The sequence below is a fragment of the Parasteatoda tepidariorum genome, chromosome 6 (assembly GCF_982258835.1).
Source record: "Parasteatoda tepidariorum strain Cologne lab strain chromosome 6, Ptep-v5.0, whole genome shotgun sequence".
Lineage (NCBI taxonomy): Eukaryota > Metazoa > Arthropoda > Arachnida > Araneae > Theridiidae > Parasteatoda > Parasteatoda tepidariorum.
This window is the reverse complement of record NC_141760.1, coordinates 28855632-28874139: the sequence shown is the minus strand read 5'-3', so window position 1 is coordinate 28874139 and position 18508 is coordinate 28855632. Positions and strand designations below refer to the sequence as shown.

General features: G+C 28.7%; 2 protein-coding genes across 2 annotated transcripts; one reads left to right on the top strand and one right to left on the bottom strand.

Annotated features, from left to right (window-relative positions):
* The first annotated feature begins 3526 nt into the window (after nucleotides 1-3526).
* On the top strand, nucleotides 3527-4396 carry LOC147807731 (E3 ubiquitin-protein ligase makorin-1-like). Its single transcript, XM_087166781.1, has one exon. It carries the CDS (start codon nucleotides 3527-3529, stop codon nucleotides 4394-4396), a length of 870 nt encoding a protein of 289 aa, XP_087022907.1.
* A 12330-nt stretch (nucleotides 4397-16726) lies between these two features.
* On the bottom strand, nucleotides 16727-17827 carry LOC147807730 (E3 ubiquitin-protein ligase makorin-1-like). Its single transcript, XM_087166780.1, has one exon. It carries the CDS (start codon nucleotides 17825-17827, stop codon nucleotides 16727-16729), a length of 1101 nt encoding a protein of 366 aa, XP_087022906.1.
* Between the last annotated feature and the right edge of the window lie 681 nt (nucleotides 17828-18508).

The following is an 18508-nucleotide window of genomic DNA, read 5'->3' as shown; positions in this document are numbered from 1 at the left end:
ATGTATTTTAACTATATAATTGCATAATAATCATTTTCATACGTCTGAAATTTTAAAAAACCATTTAATGATTTAATTCGAACTCAGTCATTTTAACGAAACGAAATTTAAGCACTATTATTAGTTTATAATTGGAATTAGTTATTAAATTCAAGTTTATGGAACAGCATTTGCTTTTATTGGAATTTAATTTTATAAATTCTATTACCGCTCTTTTAATTTTAAAGCTATGAAAACACAGAAATTGAGACTTACCTTAATTTCAGATAGGTTACATAACTTATCATATCCCACTCACGCGAGAAGTTTTCAGTTCTTGCTGATGCAAGTAGTTTAGATCTTACTGATACAAGTACAAAGAGTTTTTTAAAATTCATGAATTGCTTTTAAGTTGAAAAGTATCATGTTTTCACCAACTGGGAGGAAGAAAACAATTTTGAAAAAAGTTTGTTCTAATGATCGGATTTTCACGTTTTAAACGCTATCGTTAATAAATCGAATTCTTCGACTAAACCAATCGTTTGTTCGATAAATTTGTTTGTTTTTTTTCCTTTTAATTTATTTACTCTTAATAATTTTACTTTTTACGTATTTCATGCTATCTCGAAAATATTTTAAGCGAATTAAAAAAGCTTTCATTCATAATTATAGTTTGTTTAGATAAAGGAAATGCAATGCAATATTTTTTTCGTAATTTGTTATTAATTTATACTAATTTGTTTAATAAGGGTCAAAAAAATTTTGAATACCAAGACACATAGACTCATGTATAATTTTAAACTATGTAATTTTAAATGACACAATGTAAAATTTGAATGAAATCGGTTGAAGAGTTCATGAGAAATGCAAATTTAAAAGTATGGCTTTTTGAAATTTTTCAACTCAACTGTTTGATCAATGATGTTCAAACTTTGCAATTTAAAATTACACAGTTCAAAATGATGTAAAATTTACAAATTTTAAATGTAAAATTTACAAATTTTACATTTTAGTTTTCTTCTAATTATAAATAACAAACAATAAGGGATAACCATTGAAAATTAATTTTTACATTCTGTGTTCTTTGGATAAACAAATTGTACAATTGTGGGGGATAATGTTTTCGATTAGATTTCAAATTTTTGAAAAATACAAAAAACTCAAAAAAAAAAAAAAAATAATACTAACAAATACTTAAATTTTGGATTTAAACAACCGCGTTCTTGCCTAAACTGTTGGGACCATACTTGCCGAATTGTGGCTCACCCCCCCCCCAAATCAAAATTTGTTGAATAAAATATATTGTTATGCATGCAAAACAGTTTTTGTGTCTGCTTCCGCATAATATTTAATAGTGAATACTAGCTAATTAGCATAATTAAGGTTAACCTTCGGAATTATTAATATATATACGCTTATGTAATACTAGTGTAAATAATTAAAAGATTTTGCAGACTTGATCGATTTTAAGGAAGTGTGATATGTACATACATTGATAAAATACAAAACAAATAACCATTCAACAATTGTAATGAACACGCATGATAGTGCGTAACACTCGTTTGAGTCGGAAGGTATGAAATTGCCACAGAAAAATTCAGGCCAATTGAAACAGGAAATGATAAACCCTATGCATTATTTCAAGAATGCTTTATTATGAATTATGAATGCCTTATTTCAAGTATGAAATCATGCTGCAAAACCTGCATATCAGTAAGAGGGGACCATATCCCCTATTAACCCTTTCATTATTTACTTTATTTTTTATTTCATTCGGCAACCGCTGTTCATACCTTCCGACTCCAACGAGTGTTATGCACGATCATGCGTGTTCATTACAATTGTTGAATGGTTATTTGTTTTGTATTTTATCAATGTATGTACATATCACACTTTCTTAAAATCGATCAAGTAGTTCTAGAGATAATCGACACAAATTATCTTCATTTCTTACAAAAGTATATGTATTAATCCATACATATTAATTTCAATATTTAGAACAGTCTTTTTTTTTTTTTTTGTGCTTCACCATGTCTTTAATTTCGTGTTTTGATTTAGAAAAAAAATGCTATATTATAGATAGCAGCATAAAGTGCGTAACATATCGCTTACTTTAAATTTAAACTATCTTCCAGAATAAAGACTGCGTTTCCCCCTTCCAAAAGAGGCGAGTTTTTCAGGACTCGTTTTCAAGACACGAGGAGGGGGAAAATTCGTGGAGTGCTTTACATTTCACAGGTGGTTTTTGTTATAAATATTATAGTAGAATTATTTATAAATTTTTTTTTTTTTTTTAGTTTTTTTTTCCAAACATATACAAGATTGCTTAGGCATGGTTCTTGAATGCAGTTCTAGTGGCACCATGCGAAGTAAAATAAAAAAATAAAAAGCTATGCTTATAGAAATACAAACTATTGAATTAGAGAAAATAAGCTATATTAAAACATTTTTAGGAAATAAGCTAAATAAAAAAATTTTATTTTAGCAAAGTAACTCGTTAAATTATTAGATTTAAAACAGCTCTAAAAAATATAATAATGGAATAAAAATTTTATTTTGTTCATTTTTAGAAAATAAATTGAAAAAAAAAACACATCTGTTGGAATTATTAAAATAAAAATCTCACTAGTTTCAGAGTTATCTACTGTCTTAGTGATTTTGCAGAAATCGAAAACTTGTAGGGCCCCTCGCAATGTCTGGCGACGGCCCTGTAGCAATCAAATAAATAAAACCTGATCTTTACTTCTTCTTTTTTGTTTTCTTATTTTAATCTCTACAAAGATGGCCAAAAAACAATTTAAACATTATAAAAAAAAGGTAGAAACATAAATGTTTGGAAGATAATTAAATTAAAATTTTTGCCTAGTATTTTAGAACAGGCCTTTGGAAGTAACCTGTTATTTTTATAACAGGTAAGATTAAATAATAGGTACAAAATACCTAATACTAGGTGCAAAATATTAGCCATCTCTACCGCATTCTAACGTATCGTGCATGTAATACGTCGACCTATATGCTTTTATCAGCTTCTTCTGATAGTAATTAAAAAATTTGTAAAATGGCTGAAAGCTCAAGAATAAGTGCTGGAAATGTGGTGTGCCCTTTTTATTATTATTATTCTTGTCGAGATGGAATGAGTTGTAAATATATACACGATGCCACGTGTGATAGTATCGGAAATATTTCCTGTGAATACTTCTTGAAAGGCATCTGTAAAATAGTGATGAATGCTTGTTTAATCATACAATAATTACAAAAATAGCCAAAAAACAATTTAAACATTATAAAAAAAAGTAGAATAATAAATTTTTGGAAGATAATTGAATTACAATCTCTGCCTAGTATTTTAGAACAGGTCTTTAAAAGTAACCTGTTATTTTAATAACAGGTATGATTAAATAATAAGTACAAAATATCTAATACTAGGTACAAAATATTAGCCATCTCTACCGCATTCTAACGTATCATCGTGCATGTAATACGTCGATGTATATGCTTCTACCTGCTTAGATCTGTTTCTTTTTATAGTAATTAAGAATTTTGTAAAATGGCTGAAAGCTCAAAAATAAATGCTGGAAATGTGGTGTGCCCTTTTTATTACTATTCTTCTTGTCGAGATGGAAATAGCTGTAAATATATACACGATGCCACGTGTGACAATATTGGAAATATTGCCTGTGAATACTTTTTGAAAGGCATCTGTGAAAATGGTGATGAATGCTTGCTTAATCATACAATAATTACAGAGGATGATACAGCAAAAGATGAGCAGACTTCCGAACCATCAGCTAAACTAGATATGGAATTGTGTCCGCATTTCTTTGACGGTGTGTGTCCATCCGACGAATGTCCATGCTTTCATGGAGAGAAATGTGAACTGTGTCGCAAGTATTGTTTGAATCCTTTTGATGAGAAGCAACGGAGTCTTCATATTAAAGTCTGTGGACGTGAGCAAAGTAAAAATCTTCGTGATTTTGATAAAACATGCGGTATATGTTTAGATGTTGTAATAGAAAAAAATCCAGTTGCAGAGCGTCGTTTTGGTATTCTAGAGAATTGCAACCATGTGTTTTGCTTATCCTGCATCATAAAATGGAGAAAAGTGGGGATTTCTCGTCATGAAGAAGATTCAATAGATCCTGCTGTTACTCGTGCTTGCCCCGAATGTAGAGTGCCGTCTAGTTTTTACATCCCCAGTAAGAATTGGGTGCATTCAAAAGGAGAGAAAACGATATTAATTGCGGAGTATAAGAAATCTCTGCTCACGAAACATTGTAAATATTTCAAAAATGGTAAAGGGATTTGTCCCTTTGGTGTTGAGTGTTTTCATCTTCACGCAATGCCTGTTGTTCCATCAGTAACTGCTCAGAGACATCACTTTAATAATAGTGTGTCATGGAACTCAAGCTTATGGTAAACATTTTTGAATCTGTAATGTGACATTTGAATGATTAAATAAATGAGGTAAAATAATACTTCAAAAATATCTTGAAAATACTTCAAAAGAGATAGAGGTTGGCGTGTCCGTTTCTTGCAGTATGTTTCTATCTTCATGCACTACCAGATGGTGTGAAAGTAAATTACAACATATTTAATTATTAAGTGTTTAATACATACTCTCGCTTAAAAATTTTGAAATTAACGTTCTAATGAGTGTTTAAACAAAAAAAAAATGCATATTGTCCTGTGTTTAACATAAACTCTCCCTTGAATATTTTCAAAGTTAAAGTTTTAATGGGTACAGTTTTTAACACGAAGAAAAGCAAAAACGCATAATAACCATTAACCAGTGTTTTATACATTATCCAGCTTAATTAATTTGAAATTAACGTTCTAATGAGTGAAATTTTTAACAAAAAAATGCATACTGTCCTGTGTTTATTATAAACTCTCGCTTAAATATTTTTAAATTAAAGTTTTAATGGGTACAGATTTTTACATGAAAAAAAAAACGTATGTAAAACAGTGTTTAATATATATTCTCATTTAAATATTTTGAAATCAACGTTTTAGTGAGTTGAAGTTTTTTTCTTACAATTTATTATTTAGGAGAAGCGTTATTAGAAATTTTCAAAAACGGGCAGTTAGAGATAATTTTTATCAGTTAAAATTTACATTAAATATAAAAACGCGATGTTAAGAACAAATAAAAACAGGGTTACGAAAAAGCCAGTCTTTTCTGGAAAAATATTTTATTCAGTAAAAGAATGTAAGTAAAATATATTATTATATTAGTTTTGCATTCTCTTAAGTGAGTATATTCTATAAATAGATAAAGTTATTAATTTGAAACAGCTAAAACTATTAATTTTGTTATTAATTTGAATGATGTCATTGTTGTTTCATGTCCATATATGGCAGTACTTTTACTTTCGCTACTTGTACCGCCGGTACAAGTAAAAAGTACGTACTTTTACTTGTACTTCGTTACTTTTTAAATTTAGTACTTTTACTTGTACTTTCGTTACGAAATGTCGAATGAAATCGTTACTTTTTTCTAAAACTCGGTAAGCCTTCTAAAAAAAAAAAAACGCTTTCGAAATGCAATTATTTTGCAAAATGAATAAAAATATTAATTAGCAAGTTATTTTCATTCATTTTCGAGTTTTATGCATTTGTTTAATACATTTTAAATAAAAAATGTTGGATTTTGTTATTACGTTTTTCAATTTTCTTTTTGAACTCCCTAATAATACAATTTTTGTCTTAATATATTTTTTACTAAATACATTTTTACCTAGTACATTTTTTACTAAAATTATGTTTATGCCCGACCTTGTCAAACAATACCCAGTCAAATCTCTAAGAACTTCAGAACTATTTGTGCTACTGAAAACTTTTATTATTACTATTTTAGTTCTTGAAAACTCGAAGGTATTAATTTAGCCGCTGATACCAAAATTCGTTTACAAATTTTAATTATTCCGTTAGACAGAAATGTTCGGAAAATGATTTTCTTGCATAACTTCAGCATTAGCCATTGTTACAAATAAAACTGTAGACTGTTCTGTTTCAACTTATACTGCATATTCAATTATTTTTTACTAGCTCAAAGATCACAAAGCTTTCTGAAACCCCGTGTTTGCTTTGTTTATGTTTGTGCTTTTAAAACGCGTTTCTATAAAGTAAAACAATTTTAAATCAATGGTAATTTAAATAAATAAAAGTAAACTAAAAATTAAAATCAATAGATAAAATTTCTTTCTCGTGCAAATCCATAAAAAGTTTGATATTAAAATTATATATGATTTTAAAATTATATTATACGATTATATTATAAAATTATATTATAATATTCTTCCGAATTTAAAAATAAATCCATAACTATCAAAATTAAAAATAATTAAATAAATAACTACAATTTTGCAAAAACATTAAAGAACTTAAGAATATTATTCAATCAAATTTTAGGTTACTTTGAATTTTCGATTTCCTAGAAATGCACTTTTAAATCGTTACTTTTTTTGTTAAGTAACTGTACTTTTACTTGTACGTTAAGTAACTGTACTTTTACTTGTACTTTTTACTCGTTACTTTCTAAAATAAGAACTTTTTACTCGTTACTTTTTTTAAAAATACTTGTGCTTTTACTCGTTACTTTTTAAAAGTAACGTTGCCATATATGTTCATATCTGCTTCAAAACCATAATTTTTTTGTCTGAAATTGCTCTAAGCCTATTTCAAACATGCTCTCATTCATCTTAATTGTAGTTTATAATTCAGAACAAAAACTTTTAACATAGTTCTAAATTTTCTATAAATTAGGCAATGATTATGGTTGGTTATGGTATGGTTGATATGGATTATATGGTTGGTATTGTCTGATTATGGTATAAATTAGGTACTGTACATGATTTGATCGAAATAACCATAAGATTTGTATGAAAAGTAGGACAATCAGTAATTACAGTTAATTTTGTATTATTTATGTTTCGTTAAATAAGTTGATGTCTAATTGCGGTTCAGAGTAGTTTAAAATGGTTGTTCTTGAAACTTCCAAGGTTAAACCTGTTGCTTCAAATTTTGATGATTTCTCTAATATAAATTTTTGCCTTTACTTGGAAATTTAGCTTAGACCTTTTGGTCTGGGTGATAATCAGGCTCTGTTAATATTTATAAACATGAAACAAGCGTGATATAGAAACTTCTCTTATCATTCATTCGGTTCCTATTTATTCAAAATCCTAACTGCAAAAAAACTAAATCTATTATTATTTATAAGGGGAAAAAAATACTTTTTGCAAAAGTGATTGTTATTATTAGTAACCTTATTTTTTCAGAATAACAGAAATTTTGGCTATCATTTACTTGGTTTTTATTAATCCAAAAACCACACTCCGATAGAGAAACTAAAATTATTATTTTATACTAATTATTACTAAAATTATAAAATTAAAATTATTGTTATTGGTATACTATTGGTTATAAAGAAAATATTCTTAATTTTTATTGAGAAAAATATTTAAGTAATAGCTAATAACAGTAACTTTATTTTATCAGAGTGATAACATTTGAGCGGAATATTAAAGCTGAATATTTAAATTTAAATAAATAGTGTAACTCACTAGGGGTAGAAATTACTTCTAGAATGGAAATATTTCAATAATTGTTGCCCTTTCCCATTGACATTTCTCAAGAAATTTGTTACTTAGCTCTACTTGGTAGTTCAATTCTTATCTTAACTCTTTAGAATATATTAAAAAGATCAGCCACACCTGTTTAGTACATATACTGAGATCCGAATATATTTAACAATGCAAAGAAAGAACAGGCTCATACTTTTAAATACCTGTGGTTATCAATTAATTCTATTCTCTTTTTATCTAAATGAATTCTGATCTTATTGTGACAGAGAGTAAATGGGAAATATTCCCCCCCCCCTTTCAGCAAATGAGATCACCCTGCAATATGAGATGGTATATATATATATATATATATATATATATATATATATATATATATATATATATATATATATATATATATATATATATATATATATATATATATATATATATATATATATATATATATATATATATATATATATATATATATATATATATATATATGTATATATATATATATGAAAGGGTAGCAGTCGTGGTGAGTGATGTTAGGCCACGCAGATAGCAGTTGGAAGGCAAAAAATATTTTATAAGCTTCGCATAGTATATTTAAGACATTTTCTAACAAAGGCGGAGCTCAAAATCGCCCTCAAAAACTGTGTGCTTAAGTTTTTATCTTAAGGAAAGTAGCAAAGGAATTTCCCTCTATTTTATTATATTTGAGGGGAAAAGGGAAATCCCAAGGATTACTATTGGTTTATGAAAGAGATCGAGCGTTTCCCACACAGAGCAAAGGGAAATATGTCCTGCTCTTAATTAAATGCATAGTTGAGCCAAAAATAGATTTAAGAACAGGATGTGGCTTTTAAAAGCGTGGGAAAGTATTTCGAATAGTATAATTAATTAGTAATAAAATAGGAGCTGTTTTATAGCAATGAAACTAACATAAAAAGATTAATAAAAGCTTTTTATGTTACATCCCCCCTCGCCGAAAAATTTTGACTAATATCTAAAAAATTTTAAAATTATGTCTTTGCAAAACTTTCCTTATGATGACACAATTAAAATAATAATTATAATAATAATATTTGTAATATCAACAAGATATAAAGTAACATGAATTAAAAAAAACACATTTGCACACTATGTAAAAAAAAATTTCATACAGTGTTAGAGGAAGAAAAAATAATTTGAAGTAGCTCTACAGGGTAACAAAAAAGTATAGGGATCACTTTTGTGGTTATCTACCACTAAAGTTTTAAAACCTTTTTACATATATAGCATACTGATCTAAAGCTCTGCAATTAGACTTTCAATTGCAATACTATTTTATAAAATTACAAAAATGCCTTTGAAGAAATTTGACGAAAGGTTAATTGGTCAAGTACAAGCATTTTTAGAACTTCGCTGGAGCCACAGGATTATACAAACCCATTTTAAAAAGAAAGGTATTGCGATTTCACTCAGCCATATCAGTCGCATCGAGAATTCAAGACTCGGAACGATGCAAAATAATGCAAAACCGAAAAGAAGTGGACGACCAAGCAAATTGGAGAAATCTGATTTGCAGAAGCTTGATAAGATGACATCAAAACCGGATCCACCAACACAGGCAAGCCTGGCTAAAGCTCTTAACGTGAGTCAGCAAGTTGTAAGCTATCAACTAAAACAAAAGTTGAAGAAAAAATGCCATAAAAAACCAAAATGTCACCATTTAAGTGAGAGATCGGTGCAGATTAGGAGGCAACGCTCATGGCCCCTCTACAAGCTTCTCCGTAAGGACAGATGGCGAAAGTTAATTACAACTGATGAAGCTTGGATCTATCTATCTGATACCAATGCTGAATCTAAAGTTCAATATCTTAGCCGTGGGCAGAACAGGCGAGACTTGACACCATCAACCACGGTGCCTCATCCCAAAGGCGTAATGGTTTGAATGGGCATATCCGCGCATGGTGTGACCAAACCTCGGTTTGTGAAACCTGGGGCTAAAATAAATTCTGAGTATTACATACAGAAGATATTAAAACCCTTTCTTAAGGATGATTACTGCAGATTGTACCCTAATGGTGATGCTCTGTTTCATCAGGACTCTGCCCCATCGCATGCATCTGAGGTCACCCAGAAATTTCTAACAGATCAGCAAGTGAAATTCCTGAGACCAGAACAATGGATTCCAAACAGTCCTGATGCTGCACCATGCGACTATTTCCTATGGGGACACCTGAAAAACAAACTGAATAAGCGAAGAATTTCAACATTGAGAGGCCTTCAAAGAGCTATTAGAGAAGAGGTGAAGAAAATCCCCCAGGAAATCATTTTGCGGGCTTTAAAATCATGGCCGAAGCGTTGTAGACAAATCTATTATGCCGGAAGTCGACATATTGAGAAGCATCGCTGAATTTATGTAATAAATTTTATAAATAAAAACATCCAAAAATGATCCCTATATTTTTTTGTTATCCTGTACTATCAAAATGAAGAGTTAGATCTCCATTTTCAATAATTTTTTGTGATTAAGTTTTTTCAGTCCTTCTTGATAATCACAGTAAATAAAGTTATTCCTCATACTAACACAATTAAAATAAAATTTTCACTTAAGACAAGAAAATCTATGAAATTTTTCTAAAAGATGTAAATATTCATATTCAACAACATGAAAGATAAAAAAAGTATGAAATGCAAGTGATATGAGATATAAAAATACAAATTGACACTTTTTATCAAAAAAATTTCAATATAAAATGTAAAAAAGTTTGACACAATGGTCTTTAATCTGAAGTTTAAGACTTCAGTATTTTCACTTCAATGAGAGAATAAAAAGTTTGACACTTGGTCTTTAATCTGAAGTTTAGGACTTCAGTGTTATTAGGGGAAATTGTTTTGCTGGATTAGGGGCTGTATTCTCCAAAAGGAGGAAAACAGTCCCTAATCTCAACAATAATGTGCTGGAAGATCCTAGATTCAACAAGGTGTATAAGTATTTATTTTTTTGGTTTTCACCACAGACAAAAATCTACTATCGCCCCATATCCTACTAGATTTGGGGAAACGTTGAACTTGAAGAAAATTTGAAAGGTCGGATCTGCCAGAAAAAGGGGATCACATGTTCCATTGAACCATGTGTATTAATGTCATATTTGGTATTTATAATTTTATTTTGACAAAGAAAAATCATTGAATTTAATATAAAATATAGTCAATTCCATTTAAATAATCACATGTTTTTTATTCGTGACATAATTTCAGTTTGTCAGGTGGGTGGTACCTTCTCAATTTTGATATATGAACTATTTCTGTATTTTCCTTATTATGACTATTTTTCTTATCTTTATTCTCATTATTGGTATTTTCATTGCAATCATTAACCTGGTTTTCAGGAAAAATGTGTAAAGACAAGTTGCTTTTATAATCCGAAAAAGTGATCAGTTTTCTCTGATTTTGCATTACAACTCGTTCAACACAATCTATCACGAATTTAAACCCATTACATTCCTTTAAACCCAATATGGCATAAGGTAGATCAGTATTTAAAATATAAAATTCCACTGACTTAGCTATTTTTCCAATTTTTAAATTTAAAGTACAAGTGTGGTTAAGTTGCAAAATACCTTTTGTTTGTTTTACATTAACACAGTTTTTCCTTTCTTTTTGGACATTAAGTTATTCAAAAAGTTTAGTTGGGATGATATTTAAAGTACTACCTGTATCAATATTTAACAGGATAGTTTTATTTGTCAAAATCGGGTATTTGTCACTTTTATAGTCGTCATAAGTATTTTGTATGTATCCGGATACTATTAATTGTCAATTTCGTGGTTGGTCACTTTCTCGTTTATGCTGAGTTTGATTCTCAGTCATAAAAGAATTAGGTTTGTTTATACAGTTTTGGCCCCAATGATAAACATTGGTTATACCAAGCTTATCACAGTATTTACATGGCTTAGGAGGCAACTCCTGGGAAGCCTGGGCGAAATGACTAGTTTGTTGTTTATTTTTATGAAACTTTACATTCTGAATTCTAGGTCTAAATTGGGATTGTTGGTTAAAACTTTGACTTGGCCGGGAAAAATTTTGATTTTGTCGAGGATTATAATTTGGATTACCTGAGTTGTTAATGAATGGCCGCCTTGGTATCCAGCCTTGATATTGTGGCCTATACCCATTAAATTTAGATTCTGGTAATTTTTGTTTAGTTTCCGTTTGTGGTAAGATCGTAGGTACATCATGTATTATTTTTGAAACAATTGTGAGCCATTCAATTGGGGTTTTAGGTTCTTTTAAAACCAAAAGTGTTTTAATTTGGGGAGGCAAACCTATAGATAGACCCTCAAATATATGATCATTACTTAAATTTATTTTTCGACCTAACTCTACCTTTTCAGTAAAATATGAATTTAGGTCTTTAGCTTGCCCAGAAAATTTTAAATTTTGAAAATCGTTGAAGCCAAAGGGAGGTGAAAAATAATGTTCTTGAAAAATTTCAACTATTTCTTGATATGTCTTACAATTAAGGCAGTTATTAATATACAATTTCAACGCTGAACCTTTAATGAATTTTTGAAAATTTTTAAATTTCCAATCGTCATTTAATTTAGCATCGATAGTTAGTTTTTCGAAATGTTTGAGCCAGGCTGTGAATTGAACACCTATGTCAGGCTCAAAGATTAGTATGTCTGGTTTATCCTGTACATTTTGATCTATACTTAATTTTTGTAAATTATCATTTACTTCATTTACAGAATTTTCTGCATTGCTGTTAGCGTTTTCATCCATGTTAAATTTGTAGTTTTTGCCACTCCGTAAGGGCATTCAAATAACCAAAATAAATTTCATTAACTAAATATAATATTTAGAAGGAAAAAAATTTAAATTTATGAATAGCACATATTTTGCTTTTTTAAACACCATAATAAAATAAAAATTTAAATTTTACTTCTACAATCAATATAATATACGCTGTGATATATAATGCAATATAAAAAGTGATTCCTTAAATAATAATTAAAACTATAATCATATTGAATCATAAGTGGGAAAAAAATATGTGATAGCACTAAATTTTAATATCATTATTTAAATTAAACAAATAATATTATAAACCATTGAATAATAGTATCAATAAATGGAACGGTTATCAAAATATAAATATCAATAGATAAATATAAAATTACTGGAATAAATATTTGGAACAATAAACATAAAATTATATGTTCCTATTTCAAGATATGAGCGTAAATGATTCAAAAGTATTCACGTGTAAAAACTTAAACTGGTATAGAAAATTTTGAGAGTAAATACCAATCACATCTGTATTTAATCACCAATAAATCACTTCTAATATTTGTTGAATCACGCGCACACGCGAGCGGAATCATAGCCACGACTTGAGATCACATTTTTGGTCATCTTCCGTTCAAGGAAACACAGAAGAACACTCGAGAAAATCGCCGAAAAAAACAAACATGTCGATCACATACTGAACTTTTATCAACCCTCAATGAGACCGAGAAGCAGCAAGCAAGAAGGGTAACACAGCCAGCACCAGCTGTAAATCCGCAAGAGGCTAACTGTTGATGGTAACACTCTATCTAAAAGGCTTTGGTAACACACGGTAGTCGAAAATGAAACAAAACAGCGACGACATCAAATCTCTAACGGCAATTCCGGTACAACGGTAGTGGCAATGTCTGGACCCATTAAGGACGAAAGGCCCGAAATTCTCTTCTTTTAATTTTTTGGCATCATATTCTTTTAGTCAGGATAACATCTGTTTCACGAGCAACGCCGGGATCTCCCAAAATTTCATTCGATTATTTTCTTCTTTCCTTTTATATTTATATATTTTTTACTTATTTGAAAAAAGCATTTTTTTAATGGAGCCAGTGAAAAAAAAAGGTGCCAAACCAACTGCAAAATTTATTCTGCAAGGCTTGAAAGGGTAGCAGTTATGATGAGTGATGTTAGGCCACGCAGATAGCAGTTAGAAGGCAAAAAATATTTTATTAGCTTCACGTAGTATATTTAAGACATTTTCTAGCAAAGGCGGAGCTCAAAATCGCCCTCAAAAACTGTGTGCATAAGTTTTTATCTTAGGGAAAGTAGCAAAGGAATTTCCCTCTATTTTATTATATTTGAGGGGAAAAGGGAAATTCCAAGGATTACTATTGGTTTATGAAAGAGATCGAGCGTTTAACACACAGAGCAAAGGGAAATATGTCCTGCTCTTAATTAAATGCATAGTTGAGCCAAAAATAGATTTAAGAACAGGATGTGGCTTTTAAAAGTGTGAGAAAGTATTTCTAATAGAATAATTAATTAGTAATAAAGTAGGAGTTGTTTTATAGCAAAGAAACTAACATAAAAAGATTAATAAAAGCTTTTTATGTTACATATATATATATATATATATATATATATATATATATATATATATATATATATATATATATATATATATATATATATATATATATATATATATATATATATATATATATATATATATATATATATATATATATATATATATATATATATATATATATATATATATATATATATATATATATATATATATATATATATATATATATATATATATATATATATATATATATATGTATGTATATATATATATATATATATATATATATATATATATATATATATATATATATATATATATATATATATATATATATATATATATATATATATATATGTATGTATATATATATATATATATATGTACCATCAAATTTTGCCACTTGAAATTACGTTGATAAAAATGCTGTATTTTTCTGTCCATTATTAAATTTTTATTCAGAAATAGTTATCAATTATTTTTTAATATTTATAATAAAAAATAACTAATGTTATTAAAATTCTTCTTCTTTTTTTAATCTTTAAATAAGTGAATTCAATAACTGTGTACTAATATTGTTCAATTCTGTTCGATAAGAGGTGTTAATTTCACTTTTGAGGCATTAATTAATGTTAATTTTACTATGGAGGTATTTATTAGAAAGTTAACATTAATCTGGAAAATACATTTTGTATTTTCCAGATTCCTACTATCCATATTGTTGTAGAAAAATGTCTTAATCAGTTGAAAAACATTTAAGGTTATTGGAACAAAATATGTTTTTGATCCCGATTTTGTAACTTACTTGGCACCATTTAAACCCTTAAAGAATAATGTACAATACCTGAAAATTCGCCCATTATACCAAATAAATCAATTTTTTTGCTCACTGTACAGGGGGTGCAATTTGGGCGAAAAACAATTCTCAGAAACGCAACTTTTAGGGATTTTCTTTTGAACTTAACTGATTTGACTAGCAACTTAACTAACTTGAAGTTTAATCTATGTACGCCAGTTATTTTATAGTGTTTTCTTTTTTGTCCGTTAATTCTTTGAAAATGAAGTTAATAAAGTGATTCAAATTGAAAAAATTTTTTAAAAATATTTTTCAAAATATTAATTGAAATTGACTAGAAATTAATATTTATAAAAAAAATAATAAATAAATAAATAATTAAATTATTGGTCAAAAATACTCTGCATTGTTTTGATTATGAGAAAGAATCAGCATATTTTTATAAAATACGTCGTAAAATTTTTTTAAAAATCAATGCATTTTTTAATAAAAGCTAATTTAGCTTTTATTAAGGAAATTATTATACATATTCCTAAGTTTCTTCTTTCATTACACAATAAAATAATATTTACTTTTTCAATTAATCATTGAAAAAAAATCATTTAATTTAGCTTTTAAACTGCTAAAAGGTAAGTGAAAAATACAAACGTAATAATTTTTGTGGTTATGCCAATATATTTTTTTCGGAAATTTTTGTATTGGTAAATGATATTTCAAACAATATCTTAATTGCAAATATCTTTTGCAAAATACAATATTTTACTAACAGAAAATATGGAATTAATTAATGGCCCATTTTCGAAAATCTAGATTTACGCTATAATCGATAAGCTTTTCCATTATGCAATTATTCTAATTAAATATCATAATTCTAATTCAGAGTAAACTGTTAATAAGAAAGTAATTCTTTCAAGAGCATGAAACTATCCTTTTATTATTGTGAGAAAATATTATTTAAGCAATATGGGAAAGAAATGCTTTTCATGAGGTGATAAAGTATGGATCTACTGCCCAGAAAAATAAGAAATCTGTTTCCAGAGAGAAAAATTTCGCCATTAATGTTTGCATGCTAAGCTTAATCTAACAAAATGTAAAAGAACTATAAAAAAAATCGTTAAAAGTTAAATTGTCCTGCTTTTTAATTTTCAATACAGAAGCCGTACCATACTGTAACATCTCAAAAAATTTTAACTTCGCGAAACAAAATAAATGAACGCTAATAAAAATGAAGATATTAAAACAGAAGAGAAAAAGAAGAACATGACGCTTTATTATTTTATTTTAAATCATAAAATGTGGCTACACTTAAAATTATTTTTTAAAAAAAAGTTTATTCATAGAAAACTATAAATTCAAATCTACGGATTAGAGCAAAATATTAACAGCTAAAAATATAATTAAAGAAATAGCATTTATCATTCAAAAATGCTGATCATATACCATATTTAAAAATTCAAAAAAATAAATTTCAGTTTTACTTTCTTAAACAAGTAAGAATAATAATAAAATATACTCATAGATTTAGTCATGACTCAACAAGTTAAAGTTACACTTATATTACACTAAAAGTTAGTTTCTTTGGAAACATATTGGTAGAAAAATGTTCTAAAATCGAAGATTTAGGCTGAAATAAGTCAACATTAAAATAGATTTTTTCTGAAATTAACTATTATCATTCATTAAATAGGACTCACATAAATAAGTTCTACACTCAAAATAACTAAAAGAAAGTACTTATAGAAAAACATAAATTCAAAACATGTGTACTAGAAGCGACAATTAAAGTTAAAATAAAGGAAGCAATTAAAAAATAATTTTAAAAAAAACATTTCGCAGTTACAATTGTCAAATGCAGCAAACATGAATAAAATCAGCACTTAAAGAGAGAATTTCAACGGAACATAATAAAAAATTCCTGCGCAGTTAAATCTAAACAAATGTTGCACTTTTTACAAACGCGTTGTCAGTACTTTCATGTACCATCATCTTCATGGCACATTGCAGATTACAAAATGTTCACCATCTTCTTGAGTTCCTAAACATTCTATTATTAAAGCGACGTTTCTGGACAGCTACTGATGGAATAACAGGCATTGCGTGAGGATGAAAACACTCTTCACCAAAGGGGCAAATTCCTTTACCGTTTTTGAAATATTTACAACGTTTTGTGCTCAAAGACTTTCTATAGTCAGCAATTAATATCTCCTTTTCCCCTTCGGAATGAACCCATTTCTTACTGGTTATGTAAAATCTAGACGGTACTCTACATTCGGGACAAGCACGAGTAACAGAAGGATCTATTAAATCTTCTTCATGAGAATTTCGCACTTTTCTCCACTTAATAATGCAGGATAAACAAAACACGTGATTGCAATTCTCAAGAATACCAAACCGACGGTCTGCAACTCGATCTTTTTCCATTACGATATCCAAATATATACCACATGACAAATCACGTCGAATATCCGTTTCTCTCTCATGCCTACAGACTGCAATATGAAGACCTCGTTGCTTTTCATCAAAAGGATCCAAGCAATATCTTTGACACAGTTCACATAACTCTCCGTGGATGCATGGGCAATCGTCGAATGGACAAACACCATCAAAGAAATGCGGGCAGAATTCCATATCCAGTTTAGCTGATGATTCAGAAGTCTGCTCATTTTGTGAACTATCACCACTGTCATTTGATTTCGTAGAAGTGGCTAAATATTTGTTGTTTGCCGGCACGAATTCAGGTGCATTTGTCCATTCGCGTAAATCTGATTCACCACAAAGAGATGCCTCACCATTTAAACTGGTGTTGAAATTTTGAAGACTTCTCGTGGCGGGAAAAATATCCAGACCCCTTGTCCGTTGATGGGTAGGACCAGTATTCTGCTCTTCATTACTAGATTGAGATATATAATGAACATCCTCTTTAGTGTTTGGATGAGAATACCAACAGTTATCACCAAACATGCAAATGCCTTTCAAGGAAAAACGACAGACGATATTTTCACGAGATCTACATGACCCGTCGTGTGTATAATTGTACCGATCACCTTCTTGGCAGGAAGAATTTAAATAAAACGGGCACACTAATTTCGTCATATTTACTGGTGCGCTTTCAGCCATTTTATATAATACTTAATTCACTTTCACCTCTGCTAGTGATAACAACCAACTATGGAATAATAAAATATAGCGCACAGGGGGAGATAGTGTACTTCAGAGAACGTGTCGATTCGAAAAGTTTTTTTTTTAAAGTTGCATTTTTACCATTTTTCTAAAAATATTTTAAGTCTTTTTCTTTTTTGCTAATTGAATGCAAATGGTCTATTATGAATAAACTGTCATTAATGAAGAAATAAAGCATAACCTATTTCTGACCTGAGTCTATTTAAATTGATTTTTTTTAAGAAAGAAAAAAGTGGTAGCTCAAATGATTCATTTCTAAAATTTATTTTTCGAATACAAGAAAGTTTTGTTTACCACACTATAATAATAATATGAACAGATCTGAAGTAAGCCACATAAATTTTTTAAAGTTAAAGTGCAAGCCAAAAGAGAGAAATATGCATTTAGTACAAACAAATATGCACTATCCCTTACTGCAGATAGTAGTTTTTCAAACATCAATCTCCATAGGTTTTTCATATATAGCTTGCGCTTAGGTATAAATGGGTTAATTACTCACATAAAGTAAAAACTTTAGCATTTGCACACGCTCACTAAGGTCACACCTTTGATTAATATTTACTTGGACCTTCTTTTGCCTGTATTCTTGAGGGTACCCATTTTATAAGTTTCTGTATT

Excerpts from the sequence above, each read along its gene's own strand:
- LOC147807731 (XM_087166781.1), top strand. The coding sequence starts at position 3,527 with ATGGCTGAAAGCTCAAAAATAAATGCTGGAAATGTGGTGTGCCCTTTT.
- LOC147807730 (XM_087166780.1), bottom strand. The coding sequence starts at position 17,827 with ATGGCTGAAAGCGCACCAGTAAATATGACGAAATTAGTGTGCCCGTTT.